This window comes from Bos taurus, chromosome 8 (assembly GCF_002263795.3).
Source record: "Bos taurus isolate L1 Dominette 01449 registration number 42190680 breed Hereford chromosome 8, ARS-UCD2.0, whole genome shotgun sequence".
Taxonomy (NCBI): Eukaryota; Metazoa; Chordata; class Mammalia; order Artiodactyla; family Bovidae; genus Bos; species Bos taurus.
The window spans coordinates 73590438-73615050 of record NC_037335.1 but is presented as its reverse complement, the minus strand read 5'-3'; the positions used below and the strand labels follow the sequence as shown (position 1 = coordinate 73615050).

General features: G+C 38.7%; 1 protein-coding gene across 5 annotated transcripts in view; it reads right to left on the bottom strand.

Moving 5' to 3' along the window:
- Window positions 1-24613, bottom strand: part of PPP2R2A (protein phosphatase 2 regulatory subunit Balpha) — a 78321-nt gene that overhangs the window by 5387 nt on the left and 48321 nt on the right. For 4 of the 5 annotated variants that reach the window (XM_024995546.2, XM_059889001.1, NM_001191533.1 and 1 more), the window contains 5 exons: window positions 12489-12654; window positions 5839-5951; window positions 4103-4280; window positions 2021-2185; window positions 779-948 (listed from right to left, as the gene is read on the bottom strand). In XM_024995546.2, coding sequence (XP_024851314.1) covers window positions 779-948; window positions 2021-2185; window positions 4103-4280; window positions 5839-5951; window positions 12489-12654 — 792 coding nt within the window. Of the gene's footprint in view, window positions 1-778; window positions 949-2020; window positions 2186-4102; window positions 4281-5838; window positions 5952-12488; window positions 12655-24299; window positions 24370-24613 lie in introns of all 5 variants that reach the window. The other variant, XM_010808066.4, reaches the window with a different exon arrangement.

Genomic DNA, 24613 nt, shown 5'->3' with positions numbered 1-24613 from the left:
ATCTGTTAACACAGAGGATTTACAACACTTGTGGGTTAGGACCCACCATGAGTATGTGAGGCAAATAGTAATGTTAACATTACCCTTCCATCACATAACAGGTCAGCTAGATGCTTATACAAACTCAGTGGGAGTTGAATCTGCACCTGCTACACTGAGTATGATGTGAGTCTACTCCAATCACTAAGCCAGGCCAGCACAGGTAGAAAAACTGCACCCTGTCCCAGCTGTGCACATCTTCATTCTCTTCTCCAGAAGAAAGGGACCCACGGGAGCAGCTTGGCTGACAGGGAGAATCCAGAATTGACATTCTATGACAGACAGGCAGCCCCCAAAGCTGTCTGCTGGGTACTCATATGCCCCTCTCCTTCAGCTTAAGACAACAGTTACCAGCCAGTTCACCTGACTGGGCAACACGCCAGGGTTAACCTCTAATTCAACTAGCACTGTCCACACTCCATCTGGGATGCCTCTAGTGAAGGCCTGGCTATTCTCCCCCGTCTTCTCCCCAGACCTCGGTAGAGACCTAAATTCCATCCTCACTTCAAATGTAGATAACAGTAGGAAAAAAAAGTTATCACTGAAACAAATTGGTAGCTTTACATTTTAATTGTAAAACTAAATAGAAAACACAATCTATAAAAGTAGATATAAATTTAACATAAGGAAAAGCAGTGTATTCATGGATCTCTGAAGGAAAAAGCCCAATGGTGAACATACACTTTGTACTAGGGTTAACACATACAGGCTATATACTCATTGAAAGAATTCCAAATACCTGGTATGTTTCCACAGGCCTGTTTTCCATATTTAAGTCCCAAATTTTGACTGACAAATAGTCTCTAGTCATCATATATCGACCACTATGGCTGAATTTTACATCAGAAATTGAAGAGATGATTTCAGAAAAAAAAGACCTGTTACTGGGATCTTCAGGTTCTTCAAACACTGAAAACAAGCAAAAAAGGTTGGGACCATCTGTAATTACTCTGGCTTGGACAAAGCATTTACACAAAACATTATTCACAAACTTCCTAGCAGTGAGCTAAAAATGACAGGCTAATAAAGAACTGGAAAACATCTCAAAGAACATCTGTAAGATTGTAACCTCCCTGAGAGAGTTTCTTAGGAGAATGAGAATACAGAAGCTGAAGAAGCAAAGTACATTATGTAGCACAGCACTTTCCAGAGTCACGTGGCTAATTCACCAGAACCAGACTTGTCTGCCACATCTGACATGTGTCAGCTCTGTGGTCCTACATATACCTCACTGACTTTGCCTATACCGTCACCACAAGACACAGACCACCTTCGCCACTCCCATGCATACCCACGGTTTTCAGTGGTCAGGTAAAATTAGATTGATAAGAGGTATGTAACAGTCTTTGTAAGTTTTTTAAAAATTCAACATGGAGGTAAGAATAATGCAACCCCTGAATTTCTTAACCTTGTACTCTTCAAACTTAAACGAGCCAAAGAAACCTCTTCTCAGGAAAAAATCTTCCTAGGAAGCCCCAAACAGGAAGGAAGGGAGTGGGGAGAAAAAAGAGGGAGGCAGGCAAGAAAGGAAATGTTCTACTTGCAGACAGGACTGGAGAACCCAAACCCAAGTTCCCAAAGAATAGCATTCTATTAAAAGTACATCTACTGAGACTCAACAGATGTGCCCCAGAGATAGTCTTCTATGTTTTTCCAGTAGGAGAACCTGTAAAGTCTCAGGTTACCAAAAGGTACAGGAGGTTTAAGACCCATGTGCTGTGCTTAGTCGCTCAGTCCTGTCTGACTGTGCAGCCTCATGGACTGTAGGCAGCCAGGCTCCTCTGTCCATGGGATTCTCCAGGCAAGAATACTGGAGTGGGTTGCTATGCCCTGCTCCAGGAGATCTCCCCAACCCAGTGACTGATCCCAGATCTCCTGGAGGTGGATTCTTTACTGTCTGAGTCACCAAGAAAACCTATGTACATGTAGTTACAACGTCTGAAGACAAACAGAAAATGTTATCATTTGAAAATAAACTTACGTTTAGAATGCCTATCACAGAGGGCGGATGCCCTCATGTCACATAACCGAATGGTTCCTTTACTGCTACTGTATACAAATGTGTTACAGCTGTTGGGATGGAATTCTGCAGCTGTAATCACCTCTGTCAGCTCTTCCATATTGGCAGGCTTGATATCCACAATATCTGGAGAGCATTTTATTAAGGAATTTCCACTTAAAAGAAAGGTCAAGTATAATTTTATATTTCTCAAATCTACAGCTCATTCACAGACTTAAGCACACATATTAATTCTATTTTAGAATGTAGAGGGTTTTTTTTTTTTTTTCTGAGTATGATATAAATCCCAGAAGACATAAAGAAAAGATTGCTAGGCCATCATCCTAAATATCAAGAGCTTACCATATTTCCAAACAAAACAAAAGGAAAAATCTGGAAGGCAGCACAATGGGGAAGCTGCACACAAACAATGGAGCTGATTTACCTGATATTAAAAAGGTGCTTAAAAAAAAAAAAAAACCTCCAATAAGAATATATGCAAATCCAATGAAAATTTTGGAAAAGAACAAAAAGAAATGGTTGAAAAAATATGAAAACATGCTGAAGTCTACTAAGGATGAAAGACGCAAATGAAAACAACTAGAGACCCTTTCACTAACTAGACCACGAAAGGTATAGGAAAGCAGGCATTTTTTATGCATTACAGGCAGACCTTGTTTCTTTGCTTTGCTTTACCGTGTTTCACCTATCAGTTCACTGCACTTCACCTATGATTTACTGCATTTTTTATAAATTGATGTTTTGCAGCAACTGTGCATCAAGCTAGCCTATCAAACACCATATTCCCAACATCATCAGCTCAAACCTTTACATTATTATTACATTTGTTTCGGCGATCTGTGATCAGCTCAGCTATCTTTGATCCTGTAATCGTGTGGGGGTGCCATGAACTACACACACAAGGTGGTGAATTTAGTCAACTGCTGAAAGGACAACCAAGGGCTGAGAACATTACAAAAACTTAGCTGATAAAGCAGTGGCAGGGTTTGAGAGGGCTGACTCCAGTTTTGAAAGAAGTTCCACTTGCGTGAAATGCTGTCAAACAGCACTGCAGACTACAAAGAAATAATTCATGACGGGAAGAGTCAAAATTGATGTGGCAAACATCACTGCTGTCTTATTTCAAAGAAACTGCTACAGCTACCCTAACCTTCAACAATCACCACTGATCAGTCAGCAACCTTCAACGAGGCAAGACCCTCCAGCAGCATAAAGATTACCGCTTGCTGAAGGTGCAGGTGATGATCAGCATTTTTCAGCAATATTTTTAAACTAAGGTATACATATTGTTTTTTTTTAAAAAGACATAATGCAACTACATACTTTAATAGACTACAATGTAGCGCTAACATTTATAAGCACTGGGAAACCAAATAATTTGTGTGACTTAATTTTAGGGCAGTATTCACTTTATTCTTGTGGTCTGCAACTGCATCTGTAGTATCTCCGAGGTATGCTTGCACTGGTAGAGTATGAATTATAGTACAGTGTTAATTTTTCAAATGATATCTATTTGGAAAGATATACATTAATAGTAGTATGATAATTAACATTTATCAACAACTTAAGTACTTAAAAACAAACATGTATATACATTTCTATATATGTGTGTGTGTATATCTCATAATCACAGAAAATTTTTAGGAGGATAACATAAACAATGAGAAGTATTTAGACCATCATGCATCATGCCACGGATCTTTTTCCAACCTTAATGAGAATACTTTTATAATTAAAAATATTTTAAAGATAATACTCCACATATTTGTTTCTGTTACAAGAAACAGCTATTAAAAGTTTTTCTATTTTCATAAGTACAGAGAAAAATTCGTTAAAATTCCAAGAATCCAGTTTTTAAATTGATACATTATAAGCCTTTTATCAAATAATTTCACCCAGTGTTTAATAACACAAAAAAGTGCTACAAAATAATAAGCTATTATGTAAGAATCAAAACACCCCAAGGAGAGAATGAAAATAAATCCAGTATGAGGATAACATGCCTTCTTTACCCAACACCGAAAAAGGAAACCAAATGGATACTAAAACTCCTGTCTGTTATTTCCAGATGCCAAAGATTAATCCGCAAATCATCTGCAGATAAATATGTTTCATAATCACTATTAATAGAAATTGAGTTGATGTGATATGTATGAGCATTGGCAAATATTCTTCGTGGACTGGCCTCAACCATTAGATCCATGGGCCGAAAGACTGGCACCTGTCAATAAGACATGAAAAAGAAGTGATTACAAAATATTCACTTTCTACAAGAGAACTGAAGGTTCAGAAGACTTCATTACTCCAGTTTCTGAGGTAATATTAAACACCATAATACTACACAGATTTAGTTTTATAAAGTAACTGATATTGGTTGTTTAAAGTGCTGACAGGGGAAGAAAAATGAAAACAAATTTGCCTTCCTACGCTGGGGTGGAGGAAGCACAAGCTGGAATCAAGATTGCCAGGAGAAATCTCAATAACCTCAGATATGCAGATGACACCACCCTTATGGCAGAAAGTGAAGAGGAACTAAAAAGCCTCTTGATGAAAGTGAAAAGTGGAGAGTGAAAAAGTTGGCTTAAAGCTCAACATTCGGAAAACTAAGATCATGGCATCCGGTCCCATCACTTCATGGGATATAGACGGGGAAACAGTGGAAAGTGTCAGACTTTATTTTTTGGGGTTCCAAAATCACTGCAGATGGTGACTGCAGCCATGAAATTAAAAGATGCTTACTCTTTGGAAGGAAAAGTTATGACCAACCTAGATAGCATATTCAAAAGCAGAGATATTACTTTGCCAATAAAGGTCCGTCTAGTCAGGGCAATGGTTTTTCCAGTGGTCATGTATGGATGTGAGAGTTGGACTGTGAGGAGAGCTGAGCGCCGAAGAATTGATGCTTTTGAACTGTGGTGTTGGAGAAGACTCCTGAGAGTCCCTTGGACTGGACGGAGATCCAACCAGTCCATCCTGAAGGAGATGAGTCCTGGGTGTTCATTGGAGGGACTGATGCTGAGGCTGAAACTCCAATACTTTGGCCACCTCATGCGAAGAGCTGACTCATTGGAAAAGACTCTGATGCTGGGAGGGATTGGGGGCAGGAGGAGAAGGGGACGACAGAGGATGAGATGGCTGGATGGCATCGCTGACTTGATGGACATGAGTTTGGGTGAACTCCGGGAGTTGGTGATGGACAGGGAGGCCTGGCGTGCTGTGATTCATGGGGTCGCGAAGAGTCGGACACGACTGAGCCACTGAACTGAACTGAGAGCAATACTATCAGAATTTATAGTTTTTCCTAGTTTCAATCTTTTGCTTGAAAGACTTGCAAAGCTAATAAATGTTTATGATTTAAAGTGGCTAAAAAGGAAATCAGCCCAAAGCATCAAATTCTTGGTATTTTTCATTGCAACTAGAAGATTTAGTCCATTTTTATTTTTTTGATCTCCAAAGAAAGTTAATCTTGAAACTTAACCTTCTAATAGCTGACAACCAAACCATAAGAACAAAAGAGAGCATGGTGGCATAGTGAAAAACAAAACAAATCAAAACACAGTCTTGTGTTGAGTCCTGGTTCGGCCCTGGCCACGGTGAGACTCATCTGTAGGTCGGGGTCTGTTTAAAATTTGAGTCTTTAATGTTGTGTCTGGTCACACAATCTTGGGAAGGGGCAGAGTGTAATTATTCCTATTCATGTTCTGTTGAGGATCTAGACTACATAATAACAGTACAGAAGACTATTCATTGGAATCAGATTTTTTTTAACATGTACTTACACGTAGTGTAGTGACTGTAGTAGGATCTCTATACCTTCCATCTTCCTCTTTCAAGTTATACCCTTCCGGTCTTTTGTCCCTTTCACTGATTTTCCATAACTTTATTGTTTTATCTGGGAAAAAATAAAGAAAGTCTTAAAAAATGAGAGATTAACCTCGACAGAAGAAACACATTTTAAGTATACTTAAACATGTGATTTCATATCTCACCCAAAAGGATCCCAAGAATAAAATCCCTGATCCGACTCAACAAAACACAAACTTTCTACTACCAGGTGAATAAAAACATCTGTACATATAAAAACAGCACAGAAATAAAAAAAATCTATGTTAATGCCACTCATTAAATATCACTTAATATTAAAATCAGGTCACAGCCAGGTCCTTATCCTTCAAAAATTATTATAGCTAGAGGGGGCGGGGGAACTCTGTGTGTGTGTGTGCGTGCGCTAGAGGGGGTGGGGGAAACCGTGTGTGTCTGTGTGTGTGTGTGTCCATCCCCTGGAGGAGGGCATAGCAATCCACTCCAGTATTCTTGCCTGGAGAATCCCCAAGGACAGAGCAGCCTGGTGGGCTACAGTCCATGGGGTCACAGAGTCGGACACAACTAAGTGACTAAGCACATGCTTAGTCATATGTCTATATATGCATAATGCTTAATATTTAACTTTTACACACACAAAAAGTCAGTTAAAATAGCCTAAGGGTTAGTCGCTCCTTCATGTCTAATTCTTTGCCACCCCATGGACTGTATAGCCCACCAGGCTCAGTTTTTCCTAGTTCATGGAGTTCTCCAGACAAGAATATTGGAATGGGTATCCATTCCTTTTTCCAGGCTATCTTTCCAACACATGGGTGGAATCTGGGTCTTCTGCACTGCAGGCAAATTCTCTACCATATGAGCCACCAGGGACTATTTAGAGTAAAAGTTACATTTGTGATTCAAGTAAGTACAAGGCCCTGAAAATAGTTTACCAATTAAAAGCATACATCCCCAAGTCCTTCAAGACAAAATTATTCAGTATCGAGAATATATAAAATAGTGTTTTTTACAATAAACTTTACCTCTGAAGTAAGTCTGCAATGAGTGTTTCCATATACTCTTTACCCAGTTTTTTCCTTATGTCAGCATCTTATGCAACCACGGTACATTTGTTGAAACTAAGAAATTAACATTCCACGTTACCATTCACTAGACTTCAGACTTTACTCTGATTTCATCAGGTTTTCCACTAACGCCTCTTTCTATTCCAGGATCCAAACAACACTGTATTTAGCTGTCACGGCACCTTAGTCTCTCTGCAACAATTTCTCAGCCTTTCTTATTTTTCTTCATCCTGACAGTTCTGAGAAGCAGTGGCAAAGTGTGTGGAATGTACCTCCACTGGGCATGTCTGTTGTTCCCCTCATGATCAGATTGAGATCATGGGGTATCAGGAAGAGCCCAGAGTGAAGTAAATATATACATAGTACTGACATGACTTTTCCACCGGTGATCACTTGGTTAGGAAAGAAACTGCCAGGTTTCTCCACTGCACACTTACTCTCTCCCGCTTTGGAAATGAGGCATTAAATCCATCTATGTCTAATAGGACAAGTTACAGTCCGGGCAGGGAGGAGTATCCATCCACATGTTATTTGGAATTCTCTGTAACAAGCACTTTCTCCCCACTTATTTACTCAACCAACCATTTACATCACGATGGAATCAAGCACATTTATTTAACTCTGTGTGCCCAAGTGGCCCAGTGTAAAGAATCCACTTGCCAACACAGGAGATGCAGGTTCAGTCCCTGCGTCGGGAAGATCCCCTGGAGTAGGAAATGGCAACCCAATCCAGTATTCCTGCCTGGAGAATCCCATGGACAGAGGAGGCTGGAGGGCTACATCCCATGGGGTTGCAAGGAGTCGGACACAACTGAGTATGCATGCCCATTATAAGCTTAAAACTGGACTTATAAAATGCCACATCTTAATGGCCCTTCATATGCAAATGAGTATACCAGAATCTGAAAGGCAGTGTATAGAGTAATTTGTAGTGCTCTATACAGAGACATAGCAGGGACTCCTCCAGCCTGGCCACCCCTCTGCCCAGTGGAGAAGAGCACGCTAAGCACCACTGTGGGTGCCCCAGCAGAGATGACATGTACACAGAGAGCAACTGCCAACTTTACTAGCTTGCAGCTAACTATTTCATCTGAACCCTATGTACCTGGAGTTTTCAGGTATATTGCAGTTAAGTTGGAGAAGGCAATGGCACCCCACTCCAGTACTCTTGCCTGGAAAATCCCACGGGCAGAGGAGCCTGGTAGGCTGCAGTCCCTGGGGTCGCTAAGAGTTGGACACAACTGAGCGACTTCACTTTCACTTTCCACTTTCATGCATTGGAGAAGGAAATGGCAACCCACTCCAGTGTTCTTGCCTGGAGAATCCCAAGGACAGGGGAGCCTGGTGGGCTGCTGTCTATGGGGTCGCACAGAGTCAGACACAACTGAAGTGACTTAGCAGCAGTTAAGTTATATGTGTTTTCTATGTGCCATTTGGTTTACATATATTTATATAATTTAGGTAAAGAATGACAAATTTTAGAGTATTTAACCTGTCCCCAAATCTATCATATAAATGAGCCATGCCTGAATTCTACATTTTGGAAGAAATTCTCATCTAAAGATTATAAGGATGAACCCCTCCAACACCATCACACACACATTCCCATGATTTCTTATGGCCTGCTCAAATTCATCATCCTTATTAAAGATCCAGATAAAGAAATCACAATAAACTTATCAAACATTTCAAATAAGATGTAATTAGTTTGTGGTTCCTAGTAGTGTTATAGAAAAAAAAGAAAGAAAAAGAAAATAAACTGGGCAAACAGGTTTTTGAAATAAATTAAACTTCAGAACAAAAAATTTTAAGTGATAAAATCTGTGACTTAAGAGAGTGCTAAAAACTTTTAATGGCATAAACAAAAGACCGAGAAGTACTACACAGTATCAGTGCAGTACTTGTGAAAAGGCAGGTTGGGAATTTAAAAAAAAATCTAAATTCTTATATGTTCTACAGTATTTTTTAGAACTTTTGGCGGGGGGGGGGGCTGTGCTGCTGGGCTTGTAGGTTTGTTGCTTTCTTTCTTTTTTTAAAGATTTATTTATTTATGGCTACACGGGGTCTTCGTTACTGTGAGCAGGCTTTCTCTAGTTGCAGCACGCGGTTTGGGGGGCGGGGCAGAGGCCTACTCTCTAGTTGCGGTGTGCAGGCTTCTCGTTATGGTGGTCTCTCTTGTTGTGGAGCATGGGCTCTAGGGTGCTTTAGTAGTTGCTGCCCATGGGCCCTAGAGCAGAAGCTCAGTAGTTGTGGCACAAGGGCTCAATTTTTCCACAGCATGTGGGATCTTCTTGGACCAGGGATCGAACTTGTGTCTCCTGCATTGGCAGGCAGTCTTTACCACTGAGCCACCAGAGAAGTCCAGCAGTTACTTTTACCTGGAATTTTGGGCTTGTAGTTGAAGGTACATGAGAATAATCAAAGTCCAAAAAACTGCACACAAGAGTATGTGAATATACTCATTTTCTGTGAAGAGGGTTATTAGATTCCTCAGAGAATTGTTACAGTCAAAAAGTTAAGAACCATTGCTCTACAGTGTTCCCCGACATTGTGAATACTGATATCTCAAGTGTTTCAGAAGTTCAGAGTCCTGGTGTTCCCCTCACCACAGAGGGTTAGAACAGGGAACACCAAAGCTACCAAGTTTCCTTTCCAAGTGGATGTGCGGCTTTTACATACAATCCAAAAAGCTTCTTATTAATAAGCTGTTAATACAAGCTATTCACAAGTGAACTTTTATTAATTCTATATTCAAAGACCCATGGTCAACAGATTTTAGAGCTGGATGTTTCTGCAACATACAGAAACTGAAGAGAATTCAGAGAAAGGCAAAGGAGGTTAAAGAGAAAGAGAATAAAGTCACCCGAATAAACATTAAATGAATAAAGTTATAAGAAGAGGACTATGAAATTATTTAAGTAAAAACAATCTGGGAAATACTTGAATAGCGACGATCACAGAAAGCCAATGCAAAGATGAAGACTAATTCTGATCACTCAAAGTTGGAACGTTTGGTCCTATTCTCCCTCAGTCTCCCCAGCAGTTTTCTAACCTTTCTGTGAGTATAAAGACTCATTACACTATGAAGAGAGAAAGTACAGATATTATGCTGTCTGTCAGAGAAAACTCTACCAAATAATACAGAGACACTGCTCAGATTTAACCGAAGTTGACATTTTTCCATATTTGCCTTCTCTCTTTTCAAAGAATAAAGCTTTTCAGATGCAGCTCAAGTCCTACTCCTCTCATCGCTTTTCCTATTCTCAGCACCCCCAGATACTGTGGTTTGTAAAATTTCCATACTTGTTACATTCTTCCACATTGGACTCTACTTTTAGCACAAAAAATAATACAGCTACCATCCCAAAAGTTGTGTTTTACTTAGTATTCATTAACAACAACAACAAAAAACCCCAAACAGGTACAATGCATTGTGTATTGCTCTTAAAAATAAGCTGTATTACTAATCAATGATTTTTCAAATTTACATAATCCTATTTGGGGAACACTGTTTTTTCTGTCTACACAAAAACAGCACTTAGATTCACGTAACCCCTGACCCAACCCTTGGAATTTCCAGTGGTTTCTCCTGCCACTGAGCTCTTGTCGAGTTCAGTGTCTATAAAGGCTGGGCTGATTATATGATGCCTTATTTATTTCAAATCACAAAGGAAACCTGCATGGATAACACGCAGAGATACAAATGAGAACTGAGATGAAATGGGGTTTGCTTTCAAATAATACTGAGAAGGCAGGGTAAGAAGTACCAACGAAACACAACTGGTGATGAACTGAGAACTGCTGAAGCTGGGTGTTTGGTATATGGGACTTCATTATGCTACTTCAGCTTGTATTTTAAAAATTCCCCTCTATAAAAAATAAAACAATTTAGCCTGTAGGAAGTGAACTGCCAAAATTACTACGAGCAAACACACTTCCTGGGACATTTACTTCCAAAGTAGAAACTGCCTAAATTGTATAACACATATTGCATGCATGCTTAGTCACTTCAGTCATGTCCGCCTCTCTGTGACCCTATGGACCATGGTCTGCCAGACTCCTCTGTCCATGGGATTCTCCAGGCAAGAATATTGGAGTGGGTTGCCATTTCCTTCTCCACAATAATACACAGTGGATGTCAAAGAGCAGTACCTGAAGTGCTCTTTGAAAGAACTCAACTGTACAAATCAAAACTGAACCAAGATTAGAAACCAACATACAACATGAATAAACATATAGCCTCCATTTATAATGTTGTAAATTACAAGCTTTAAATCATTATTTCTATGTATTTTTTTTTAATAAGGAGAGGAAAATGCAGTTCATGTTATCAGCCTGTGGTATCATTCTGTGGAATGCATTTCCAAGAATTTGACACAGTGGGTGAGAAGGCCTAAGGTGACGAAGTGAAGTGAAGTGAAGTCGCTCAGTCGTGTCTGACTCTTTGCGACCCCATAGACTGTAGCCCACCAGGCTCCTCTGTCCATGGGATTCTCCAGGCAAGAGTACTGGAGTGGGTTGCCATTTTCTTCTCCAGCACTTAATGTTTTCCACTGTGTCAACCAAAGTCACCTGAGTTTAGATTCTGCAAGTGCTAAAGAATGGTGAGTTCTAGGTGCTAATATCTGATTTTACTAATACCAAGGGGATGAGAAAATGGAAGTCTTTCCCCAATCCTTGTTCCAACATCAAAAAGCTTTTAATTTAAATTTTTACAGACTGGCTACCCAAAACACCTGGAAGTACTCCTCAACCATGCTAATGACTCTCTTTAGACCCAAATCCACAGGGATAAGCCAAGTCACAACTCAGGTGAAAATAAGAAGAACAAAAAGAAATGACCCACTTCTTAACCTGTCATAAAGGACTTTAAATTCTTATAGTCATTATATAATTCTAACCTTCATTTAGTAACTCTTCCTACAGAAACAAGACAGAATGGCAATGAGGCAACTCCAGTTTGTGTCCTTCCTGAACGAGGATCAAGTAGGACGAGCACTCTTCTATACAGTGTCCTGGAGTGGGGACTGTCCTTTGACAGTGTTTTGCATTTATAGTATGAAATACTCTTTGGAGAGTTAGGCACAGTTAAAAAGGAAGAGGGAAGGAAATGAACACATACTGAGCACTCACTGTGTACACCAGGAGTCATCCCCACAACCAGATGGTAGTGCAAACCCACCACCCTGAGTGTGCACACGAGGAGACCCGAGCAGGGTCAGCAACCTGCCCAAGGCTCCTAAGCCAAGAAGGAGCAGGAACAGAATCTGACCCAAAGCAGATGTAAACCTCATTCTTTTTACTACAAACAGTGTGTGTACTAAAGACAAGGACACCTAAGGAGCTCTTTCAGAGAATTTAAAAACTGAAAGAAAATAAAAAAGGAAAAGACAAAAAAGAGTTTACATTCTATATGAAGAAGAATATTTCCAAATGTCTATCTCCAGAGCCCTCTTAACAACTACTCCTCTTTGAAAAGGGGAAAGAAACCCACAGGATATGTGTACATAGTGGGTATATGAAAAGAAAAAATGTACACTTACCATTGGTAGACAATAAAAACTGAGCAGCATTTTTCTGGGGTAACCACCTAATTTTGTTGATCTTTTCTTCTATTTCTAAACTTTTCAAGTAGTCAAACTCTGGTTCATGGCTCTGAAAGGTGCTGTAAACATTATATTCTCCTCTGCTATGAGACTGGATTTTGTTCTAAAATGGAAACAAAAATATTTGGACCAGTTGAGAAATATTTCAAAGTAATCAAACATTTAATCAATTCTAACAGACCCTGTATCATCTTTTATACAATTCTATTGTTTTTTATATTTAAAGCTTCCAAGGAATCAATACAAATGCTTTCAAGAAAAAAAGGAAAAGCTAGATAAATCCTTTACTTAATTAGGCCCAATTTATTAGGAAAAGTGATATTAAAATATGTATCATTTTGATTGCTACTTTACCGTTATATATGACATACTTAATAGAGGACTACTGAGCATACATACCAAGTTTCATCGAAAAAGTAAAGACTAAATAAGAAAAACTCATCAGAAACAGCAGAAAGAAGGATGAGGCACACCTTGTTTCTCTGCCTTTCTCATGCCTGTCTTTAGGTCGTTTCACTGCTGGAAGCTCTTGAAGAGAAGAGCCCTCATAAGTGCAATGGAACATTTGACCCCAACCTCCCCTACTCAAGACCACATTTACAGGGCTGTACTACTCACTGAGACCACATCCAACACTACCCAAAACGCTAACCCTCCTTAAATTATCTTTCTTAATTATGAGCCTAGCATACACCAATGATTTATTTAGTATCAGTGCGAGTGAATATAACATAAGCTACTGGATAGAGACTACTTGTGAACTTCTTCAGTTAACACTAATACCTTAGCAAAAATGAAAACTGTAATCATTTCTAGAGTTTGACTTATTAATCCATCATCACACAATCAAAAACATTTCCAACAAAAACATTAAATGTCTAATTCAAAGAACCAATGGAAAATTCGTTTAAAAGAAAGGTTAGTATTTATAATCAACTATTTCAACTAAATATGAATTAACAAATGAAATGTTTAAGATGATGTGATACTAAGAATAGCCTATTGGTCATTATTATTACTCTTTATAAAAAGAAAATCTTATTGAATCATTATCTCATAAGCATAGGTTTTAGGTTGTTGCTTCCAGTAGTTTGATTATCTGGATTGATCACTCATGGTCACAGTTGTATCTGGATTAATTATTATTGAGTGCATTCACCAATACTGAGAATGCAGAACACATCACAGAACATAATGCACACTGGGGATGTGGAAAGGGTAAAATTCAAACTGAGAATCTCGGTCTCATTATAATACTCTTACACCAAATCTAATAACCCAACCCATTTAATAGCTATATACCAAATCTCTTTACAAGAAATTCCATATATCTTCCACTGAAAATTACTTATTCAGTCTCAAAACATTTGTCATATTATTCTCCAAGAAAGTTACAATAAACAGCAATTCAATTTTTTTTCTTTTTTTTTTTCAATTCAATTTTTAATATGAATGCTATTTTCAATGTAAGCAAAAGACTACAGTACTATGTACACTGGGTCCCAGAGGTGTACAGAGATTTAATAACAGAGAATCTCAGCCTTCAGGTAACTTGTGTATAAGAAACTTTAGTCAAGAGTAGAAACTGAAGTTCATATAATTCAGGTAGGCCTGAATTAGGACAAAAGTGGAACTGCTGGGCCAGGATGGTCTTTTCACTAAATAGTTTTCGGTTTATTGGTTATTCATCTATTCAATATAATAAAACAAACCCTGACCCTTACTACACCCACCTTAAACCACTCATATAAATTGACTTCAGGTGAATTATCAGGAATATAACTGTAAATGCTTCTAGTACAACACTATCCAAGAGAGCTTTCTGCAACAATGGAAACAGTCCTTATCTGTGCTGTCCAATATGGTAGCCACCAGTCATATGTGGTTGTTGAGCACCACTGTAGCCACTGTGACTAAGGAAGTGAAGTTCACATTTATTTTAACTAATTAAATTCTAAATAGCCACATGGAGCTAGTAACTACCATACTGGAAAGCACAGATCTAAACAATAACAGGAATATATTATCTTCCTGGACCTTGGGGTAGAGAAGTATTTCTTTTACAGGAAAGAAAAAGCAGTTAAGTCTAGAGAAAAACATAGATAAACTGAATTATATTAATAACCTCTACTTATCAAAAGATATCATTCCGAAAAATAAAAAGGTAAGTCATAGAATGGGAGATACTTCCAACAAATACAACTGACAAAGGGTTAATATTCAAAAGGTGCTAAGCCTACACATCACTGAGAAAAACGACAGACAATCCGGTAGAAAAAAGTGCAAGAAATTTTAGTAGGTACTTCACAAAAGATGACATCCAATGGCCCATAAACCCATAAAAAGATGCTGAACCTCAGTATTATTCAAGAAAGTACAAATTAAAACTATAACAAGACACCCTCATAATCTCAAAATGCTTAAGTTATAAAATTAAGGACAAAGCATTGGCAAAGATGTGGAAGAGCCAGAATTTTCATACATTGTTCATGAGAATAAAATGGGCAGAACCACTTTTTAGTATTGTTGTTCAGTCGCTCAGTCGTGTCCGACTCTTTGCGACCCCATGGACTGCAGCACACCAGGCTTCCCTTTTTACTATGCTTTTTTCTTTTTAACTTTTTACTATGTTGTCTTACAACTTTTTATTCTTTATAGCCAGCCACAAACTGAACCAACCAAAACATCCACATCTGTAACAGAATGGATAGATAATGGTACAGTAATACAGAAGACCACAATACGGTAATGCAAGAGAGCAAATTATTACACCAACAAAAACTGAGCAAAAAGGCCAGACACAGAATGCTTACTGTAGATTCCATTTATAAAAAGTTCTAAAACTACAGGCCAAACTAAGTGTTAAAAGACTTATGAAGAGGAAAGAGAAAGGAGTGGCTTGGAAGGGGAATGAGGAGGGTTGATGGAAGTGGGGAAGTTCTAGCTCCTGACTGAAGTATCTGCTGCGTGATAATCCACTAGTGTTTTGTGCATTTTTCTGTGTATATTTCAACAGAGTTAAAAACAAACAAACAAACAAACAAAATAGCATACAAATTGTGTGGCCACTTTGAAAATAGTATGGGGGTTCCTCAAAAATATAAATAATAGGGACTTCCCTGGCACTGCAGAGGTTAAGACTATGCTTCCACTACAAGGGCCATGGGTTCAATCCCTGGTTGGGAACTAAGATCCCGTATGCCACATCGAGGGGAAAAAAAAAAGGAACTACTGGATGATCTGGCAATCTGGGTATATATCCAAAAGAAGTAAAAAAGGAATCTCAAAAGACATTATTCACAATAGCTAAGAGGTAGAAATAATCTAAATGTCCACTGACGGATAAGTGAATAAAGAAAATGTGGTAGGTGGGTATGTGCCCACACATGTGTATATACATATAAATTATTCAGCCTAAAAAAATAAATGAACTCCTCTCATAGGCTACAACATGGATGAACCTTAAGGACATTATGCTAAAAAAAAAAATAAAGCCAGTCATTAATGATAAATACTGCACAATTCCACTTACATATATGGATTATCTAAAGCAGTCAACCTCACAGAACAGGAAGTAGAATGGTGACAGCCAGGGACTGGAGGGGGGCAGGAAGCTGCTGTTCCTTGAGTACAGGGTTCCAGTTATTCTGGGGGTTTTGCTGCACAGTAATGTGCATGTGGTTGGCAAGACTGTGCTGTACACATGGAAACTGCTGGGAAGTTGAATGTTATATTTTGCCACAAATAAATACAGTTCAGTACACAAAAACAAAACGAAAATTACAAAAACACATTCAAACAGTTATCTATGAAGTGAGAGGTGAATGGCAGCACGTTATGCAAATCAAAGTTCATGTGTGCACTACTGCACACCTATATGCAGGTTTACTTAAATAAAGGGCCTGGCCATGACCTCCAGTGGCAGTGTCACGAACTCAAGTATGCCCCTGAGATTCAACCAACCAAAACAGAAAACAGCAGTAAAATCCAATGGTGTTAGAGCCAAACAAACATTTGGAAAGAGAATTAGAACTTCATTTCTTACACAAAAATAAATTTCAGAGGGAGCCATTCTTCGATTCCAATTCAGTGTGGGTGACAAAGTGAAATTTAGAAGTTGTCTACTTGATATTTAAATCTTTATTAAATCTTTCTTTAAAAAAAAAAAAAGTACATAAAAGCAGCTAAGAGAAAGTACAGTAGTGAATTTCTATATAATTCTCAAGTGAAAAGGCGCTTCTAAATACAAAAGTGAAAGCAAAGAGCAGAGAAAGGTTGACTTCTGACAAGGTAAGAAGAAAAATATTTAAAAGTTAAAAAAAAAAAAGCACACTAGGGAGAAAAGTGCATCGTAAGACAAGGTTACTACCTTTCATGTGTAAAAAATGTTACTATCTTTTCAAGTCCTTAAAAATAATTAGTAAAAATATTAACACTCTTCCCCTTGAGAGATGAAAAGGTCAACAGTTGGTAGCTTAGCTAAAAAATGGTCAGCAAATATATAACTACTCATCACTACTACGCAAAATTAAAGAATAATGTTTTGCCTTTAAACCGGTGAAGAATTTAAAAAATGATAATGGTCATTGCTTTAAAGATGAGAATATGGACAAAAATTATACACTACAGGGAGAAGTATAAATTTACACAGCTTTTCTGGAGAATAATCTGTCAATACTTATTGAAAGCCTTAAAAGATGTACTCAACAATTCCACTTCAAAGTATACCCTAATGAAAAACAAGGTACGCAAAGATGTATTAACATAGGGGTTATGGTGCCAAGTTTCTGCACAGTGGGAAGTCCAGGTACAACTTGTATTTGGTCCTCTATATTGTGGATTCAACCAACCATGGGAATGTGTAAGTTACAGTTAATACAGTTGATCCCTGAACAGTGCAGGACTGCTTTTACATGTGTATTTTTAATAGTAAATACAACTGTACTATGTATCAGGGAATGCAGAGGGCTGACCATAAATTATACAGGAATTAACTCCATGTTGTTCAAAGGGTTAAATGTAATGCTTTAAAATGTTATAAAATCTAAAAAGGTTAAAGTGCTATGATTCAGACTGTATCAGTTCAGTTCAGTCACTCAGTTGTGTCTGACTCTTTGCGACCCCATGAATCGCAGCATGCCAGGCCTCCCTGTCCATCACCAACTCCTGGAGTTTATCCAAACTCATGTCCATCAAGTCGGTGATGCCATCCAGCCATCTCATCCTCTGTTGTCCCCTTTTCCTCCTGCCCCCAATCCCTCCCAGCATCAGGGTCTTTTCCAGTAAGTCAATCCTTCGCATGAGGTGGCCAAAGTATTGGAGTAAGTAAGGACTTCAGCATCAGTCCTTCCAAAGAAAACCCAAGACTGATCTCCTTCAGAATGGACTGGTTGGATCTCCTTGCAGTCCAAAGGACTCTAAGAGTCTTCTCCAGCACCACAGTTCAAAAGCATCAATTCTTCGGCATTCAGCTTTCTTCACAGTCCAACTCTCACATCCATACATGACCACTGGAAAAACCATAGCCTTAACTAGACAGATCTTTGTTGGCAAAGTAATGTCTCTGCTTTTCAATATGCTATCTAGGTTGGTCATAACTTTCCTTCCAAGGAGTAAGCATCTTTTAATTTCATGGCTGCAGTCACCATCTGCAGTGATTTTGGAGCCCCCCAAAATAAAGTCTGACATTGTTTCCACTGTTTCCCCATCTATTTCCTATGAAGTGATGGGACCAACTACCCAGGATAATTTAGTTCTAAACCATGACACAGAATAAAAGGCATAGAGCAATTTTAATTACTGGGAATATTAAGAGGTAAACTGAAACTAGGAATCTGGAGAACAGATGGCTGAACAAGAGAGGTGCTTGGACAAGTTAATGGATATGAATGAGGACTAGAGCCCAGGTCTCTAAACTCTCGAGGCTTCCAAACTCCAACTTTTCTGTCACTAAACTTCTACAGAGAAGACATCATTCCTTAATGGCTATTATTAAAAAGTCTGAGGACCAAGTCTTTTCTCATTACTATAAATGAAACGGATTTTCTTGATTTATAAGATTCATTACTTAGAGGAGTTAAGACTTGTTTTTCATTGTGGATATTCATCCCAATTTATACCGAATTAGCTTTTCTTTTTTTAACCCACTTGACTAGCTGTGTGATCTTAGAAAAGGCATTTAACTTAGGTCTCAATTCACTTATAAATCTGTAATAAATTGAGATGTAGTAAGTTAAGCATAACATCTCCATTACTTTACTGTGAAGATTAATAAGATTTAGGGAGCTTGGCAGAGAGTGTGGCACATCAACTGTTGTTGCTAAACCCGGGTCAGAAAAGGGAATGCAATGGGCAGGGAATCGGGAGCAACAGCAAGGGTTCTAGAGTAAGAGTTCACTTCTTTGTTAACTGTACCACTTCTGACCAGTAATCTGTCTGAGCTCCTCCATTTCTTTATTGGTAAAAGCAAATTGCATTGCCAGGAGTTGCAAATCTAGGGACCCCATACTACTCAACTCCCAAGAGAACGCTACCCTGTCACCCTAAAACAGCAGGTTCTATCCCTTCACTTTAATGAATACACTAAACCAAGCCCTTTGTATATATGATATTAAATTCTATTAAACAATACCGTGCGGTTGAGTCTCATTCTAGTCTTTCCAAATAATGTAGAAAGGGAATACAAACATATAAACAATACTATCCATCTTTTGAGATAAACATGCTAAAGGTTTCTTCTAAACCATGTTAGTTAAGTCAAAGTCGCTCAGTCAAGTCCGACTCTTTGTGACCCCATGGACAGTCCATGGAATTCTCCAGGCCAGAATATTGGAGTGGGTAGCCTTTCCCTTCTCCAGGGGAATCTTCCCAACCCAGGGATCAAACCCAAGTCTCCTGCATTGCAGGCAGATTCTCTACCAGCTGAGCCACCAGGGAAACCTAAACCGTGTTCAGTTTTAGGAACACTACATTAAGAACAGAAAAGTGAGAAAGAAATCCTAGTAAGTAACCAGCAGTGGTAGAAAACAGAGAACAAAGGCTGCATAACAATCCAGAAAAATCAGTAAGAACAACCTTTTTGTTCACCTTTCTCCTTAACTGTCTATTAAAAATATTAACCCTCCCCCAACATTTTAGCTTATATGTATCAAAAAGCCTCAGAGAAACCAGAAGAAGGTCTGAGCAATCCAAAGCCAACAGGAAACCAGTTACTTCAACAAGTGCTGACCACCTCCTGTGAGCACCCATAGAAATAAAGATTCCTTAAAAAGTATGGAACACCACAGTCTGACAGCTGCTTGGGCTCTCCCTCCACATTACCATCATCAGAAAGAATACTGCCCCATCCACTTTGATGTCAAAAGCTATTATTTAAGCTGTTACAAAAGTAACTGCAGTTTTGCACCTGTTGAACTTTGCTGTTTTGATATTGCAGTCAATTCAGTTCAGTCCCTCAGTTGTGTCAGACTCTTTGCAACCCCATGGACTGCAGCACACCAGGCTTCCCTGTCCATTACCAACTCCTGCAGCCTACTCAAACTCATGCCCATCGAGTTGGTGATGCCATCCAACCATCTCAGCCTCTGTCATCCCCTTCCCCTCCTGCCTTCAATCTTTCCCAGCATCAGGATCTTTTCCAATGAGTCAGTTCTTCACATCAGGTGGCCAAACTACTGGAGCTTCACCATCAGTCCTTCCAGTGAACACTCAGGACTGATTTCCTTTAGGACTGACTGATTTCATCTCCTTGTAGTCCAAGGGACTCTCAAGAGTCTTCTCAACACCACAGTTCAAAAGCATCAATTCTTTGGCACTCAGCTTTCTTTATGGTCCAACGCTCATGACCATACACGACTACTGGAAAAACCATAGCTTTACCTAGATGAACCTTTGTCAGCAAAGTAATGTCTCTGCTTTTTAATGTGGTGCTAGGTTTGTCATAGCTTTTTTTCCAAGGAGTAAGCGTCTTTTGATTTCATGGCTGCAGTCACCATCTGCGATGCTTTTGGAGCCCCCCAAAATAAAGTCTGTCACTGTTTCCATTGTTTCCCCATCCACTTGCCATGAAGTGATGAGACCAGATGCCATGATCTTTTTCTGAATGTTAAGCTTTAAGCCAACTTTTGCTCTCTCCTCTTTCACTTTCATTAAGAGGCTCTTTAGTTCTTCTTCACTTTCTGCCATAAGGGTGGTGTCATCTGCATATCTGAGGTTATTGATATTTCTCTTGGCAATCTTGATTCCAGCTTGTGCTTCATCCAGCCCAGCATTTCGAATGCCGTATACTGCATATAAGTTAAATAAACAGGGTGACAATATACAGCCTTGATGTACTCCCTTTCTGATCTGGAACCAGTCCACTGTTCCGTATCCAGTTCTAATTGTTGCTTCTTGACCTGCATACAGATTTCTCAGGAGGCAGGTCAGGTGGTCTGGTATTCCCATCTCTTGAAGAATTTTCCAGTTTGTTGTGATCTACACAGTCAAAGGCTTTGGCGTAATCAATAAAGCAGAAGTTTTTCTGTAACTCTCTTTTTTTTTCTATGACCCGATGGATGTTGGCAATTTGATCTCTGGTTCCTCTGCCTTTTCTAAATCCAGCGTGAACATCTAGAAGTTCTTGCTTCATGTACTGTGGAAGCCTGACTTAGAGAATTTTAAGCACTATTTTGCTAGCGTGCAAGATGAGTGCAATTGTGCGGTAGCTTGAACATTCTTTGGCATTGCCTTTCTTTGGGATACATCCGTAAATAAATGTGGTTATGTTATATAGCATTTTAATGTGCATTTCCTACTTTATGTTTTTTTATGCTAATGATTTATTACTAGGTGTTTATATTTACTTTAGACTATGGAAATGATGTCAGACAAAAGGCAAATTCGAGCTACTTTTTTGAGTTCAAAATGGGTCATAAAGAAGTGGAGACAACTCGCAGCATCAACAGCACATTTGGCCTAGGAACTGCTAACGAATATACAGTACAGTAGTGGTTCAACAAGTCCTGCAAACGAGACAAGAGCCTTGAAGATGAAGAGCACAGTGGCTGGCCATGGGACGCTGATAATAACCAATTAATTGAGAGTCATCATCAAAGCTGATCCTCTTACAACTACATGAGAAGCTGTAGAAGAACTTACTTAACATGGAGCATTCTATGGTCATTCAGTATTTGAAGCAAATTGGAAAGATGAAAAAGCTAGGTAAGTGGGTACCTTATGAGCTGACCAAAAATAGTTGTTTTGAAGTGTTGTCTCCTTTTATTCTACACAACAACAACAAACCATTTCTCAATCAGATTGTGACATGCGACAAAAAGGGGACTGTATATGAAAACTGGCAGTGGCTGGACCAAGCAGAAGCTCCAAAACACTTTCCAAAGCCAAACTTGCACCAAAAAAAGGTAATGGTCACTGGTGGTCTACTGTTGGTCTGATCTACTACAGCTTTCTGAATCCTGATGAAATGATTACACCTGAGAAGTATGCTCAGCAAACCAATGAGATGCATCAAAAACTTCAACACTTGCAGTTGGCATTGATCAACAGAAAGGGCCCAATTCTTCTCCAAAACACAAAGCTTCAAAAGTTGAACAAACTGGGCTACAAAGTTTTGCCTCATCTGCCATATTCACATGATCCCTTGCCAGCCAACCAACCACTTCTTTAAGCAACTCGACAAGTTTTTGCAGGGAAACTGCTTCCACAACCAGCAGGAGGCAGAAAATGCTTTCCAAGAGTTCGTCAAATGCTCAAGTATGGATTTTTATACTACAGGAATAAACATTCTTATTTGGCAAAAATGTGTTGACTGTAGTGGTTCCTATTTTGATTAATGAATATGTGTATGACCCTAGTTATGATTTAAAATTCACTGTCTGAAACCACACTTTGTACCAACCTAATACACACAAGCTGTGAAAATCAGCAAGATGGGTGCCTTATTTCAGGACATACTACACAGAGCACTGGGTGAAACTCCAAAGTCTGGACTCTGACTGTGTGATGGGTGTGATGCCTCCTGGAAACTCGATCTACCCTGTGCCTCAATTTCCCTACATGCCCTGCTTCTATCAGAGATTCTGTCAAAAAGAAAATCATTCAAACATGTTAGTTTAAAACACACACACACACACACAAAACAGTAGACCATGCTACAGAATCACCAGGCTGAAATACACTTGAACCAAATGAAAATCTTGTAAATGAGCACCCAGTTTCTTTGCCTGGGGAACAGATGGACAGGCAGCAAAGTGTGCCCGACAAGATGACAGGAAGGGGACCTGCCACACCTTAAGAATAAAGTGAGACAGAAAGGTGGGATAAAGCCATCAAAGTCTGATGTGCAAGGTTCACTGCTACTGTAGCATGACCTTTTCTTCTTAATTAAGTAAGGTCTATAAAAGGAGTGAGTGGAAATATTTAAGTCTCCAGTCAAGTGAATTTTAGCAAGGAACCCTGCCACTGTAGACACAACAGTTCAAACATCATTGTATTTTGCAAAGAGAACTAGCAGGTTCTTAAAACTGCTCACTTGTTAAGTGTCAGCGTACCCTGGAATGTATGTATAATAGCTGTGGTGTTTAGAAGAAGCTACTGAAATTTAGGGATCCAAGTTCTAATCCCAGGCCTTTGCTATTAAACTGAGCAATGTAACTTTATGTAAACTTTTGCTGAAATTTACCTAAACATTAGAAAAAGACTATCTCTAAGTTCACTTCCAAGTTTCAAACTCTAACACTATTTTACAGACATTTAGCTATGAACTCATAAAATCTAACCTAAATATGTTAGCTACTGATACAAGGCACATACATTTATAATTAACATAGGTACTGAATGTCCTGAAGACAGCATAATGTCAGAAGCTCCAGAATAAGGGCTTTAAAAATGTAGAAAATATATTGGGTAAAATGCATCAAATTAACATTAACAACATCAATTTCAAGAAGGAGAATAATTATCATCTTTATTATTTATCACTAAAAAACACACTGAAATTTACACTAAGTAATTCTCAAAAGACATACTACTAATCTGAAGTTCTAGATAATGGATTTCTGTCTTGAACACTTACATGCAGTTAAGAATGACAATTTATACTTTTAAACAACACAAAGCCCCCATTAAAAATGTAGGCTCAGAAACCCACAATGTAAAGCCCTTCAAGATGGAAATGCTTGGGAAGCAAACTTAAATTTAAATGTTTATCTCCAAACACCTTTTGTTTTTAAAACAAAAATATATAGAATGTCATTAATTTTCAGTAAAAAACCAAACCAAACCACAGAAGGGCAGAGAATGTCTATAGGAAATCCAGCTCTAACTTCTAAAGAACAACATTAACACTCACATTTTGGTGACTTAACCTGAAAGGCACTGGAGTGCACCGAGAGGGGACATGCTGGAAGTTCTGGGTTCTGGTTGTGAGTCTGGATAATCAAGTGATCTCTTAACAATCTGCTTTCTCATTTGGAAATAAAGGTAAACTATAATGATCTGTAAGGCTCTATTTCGACTCCAAGTTTTCCTAGATTGTTATGGTCAAGTTTTTAGCTGCTTGAAAACAGAACAGAAAACTGATTTTGCCCCCACTTCCCACAAAAACATCCTTTGCCAAGAAAACCTTGAGTCTTATTTTCATATTTCCTTCCAACCAAAAAGAAAAATAATAAAAGGAGACATATTTAGTGCTTGTGCACCTTCTAATCAGACACTATTAATCATTTCTTTTAAAATTAAATTACCTACCTCACTGGGTGTTGTGAGGATTAATTCATTAGTGTTTGTAAAGCACTTTGAGATCCTCAGGTCAAAGGCGCTATAGAAGTGCAAAGTAGTAGTATTATTACTAGATTCTTGCTTATTTAAGGAATTTCACAATCCTTTAAAAGCTAACTCTGTGTTATGATTTAGACATCTGTTCATAAAACCCTGCATTTTATCCACAGTACTTTCAACTCTTTTTGAAGATAGTATAGACAGGGACAGAATGTTTGGAAGCAAATGATAAATTAGCTTTGATCTACAAATGTAGAGGGAGACTAAGGGAAAATCTAGTGTGA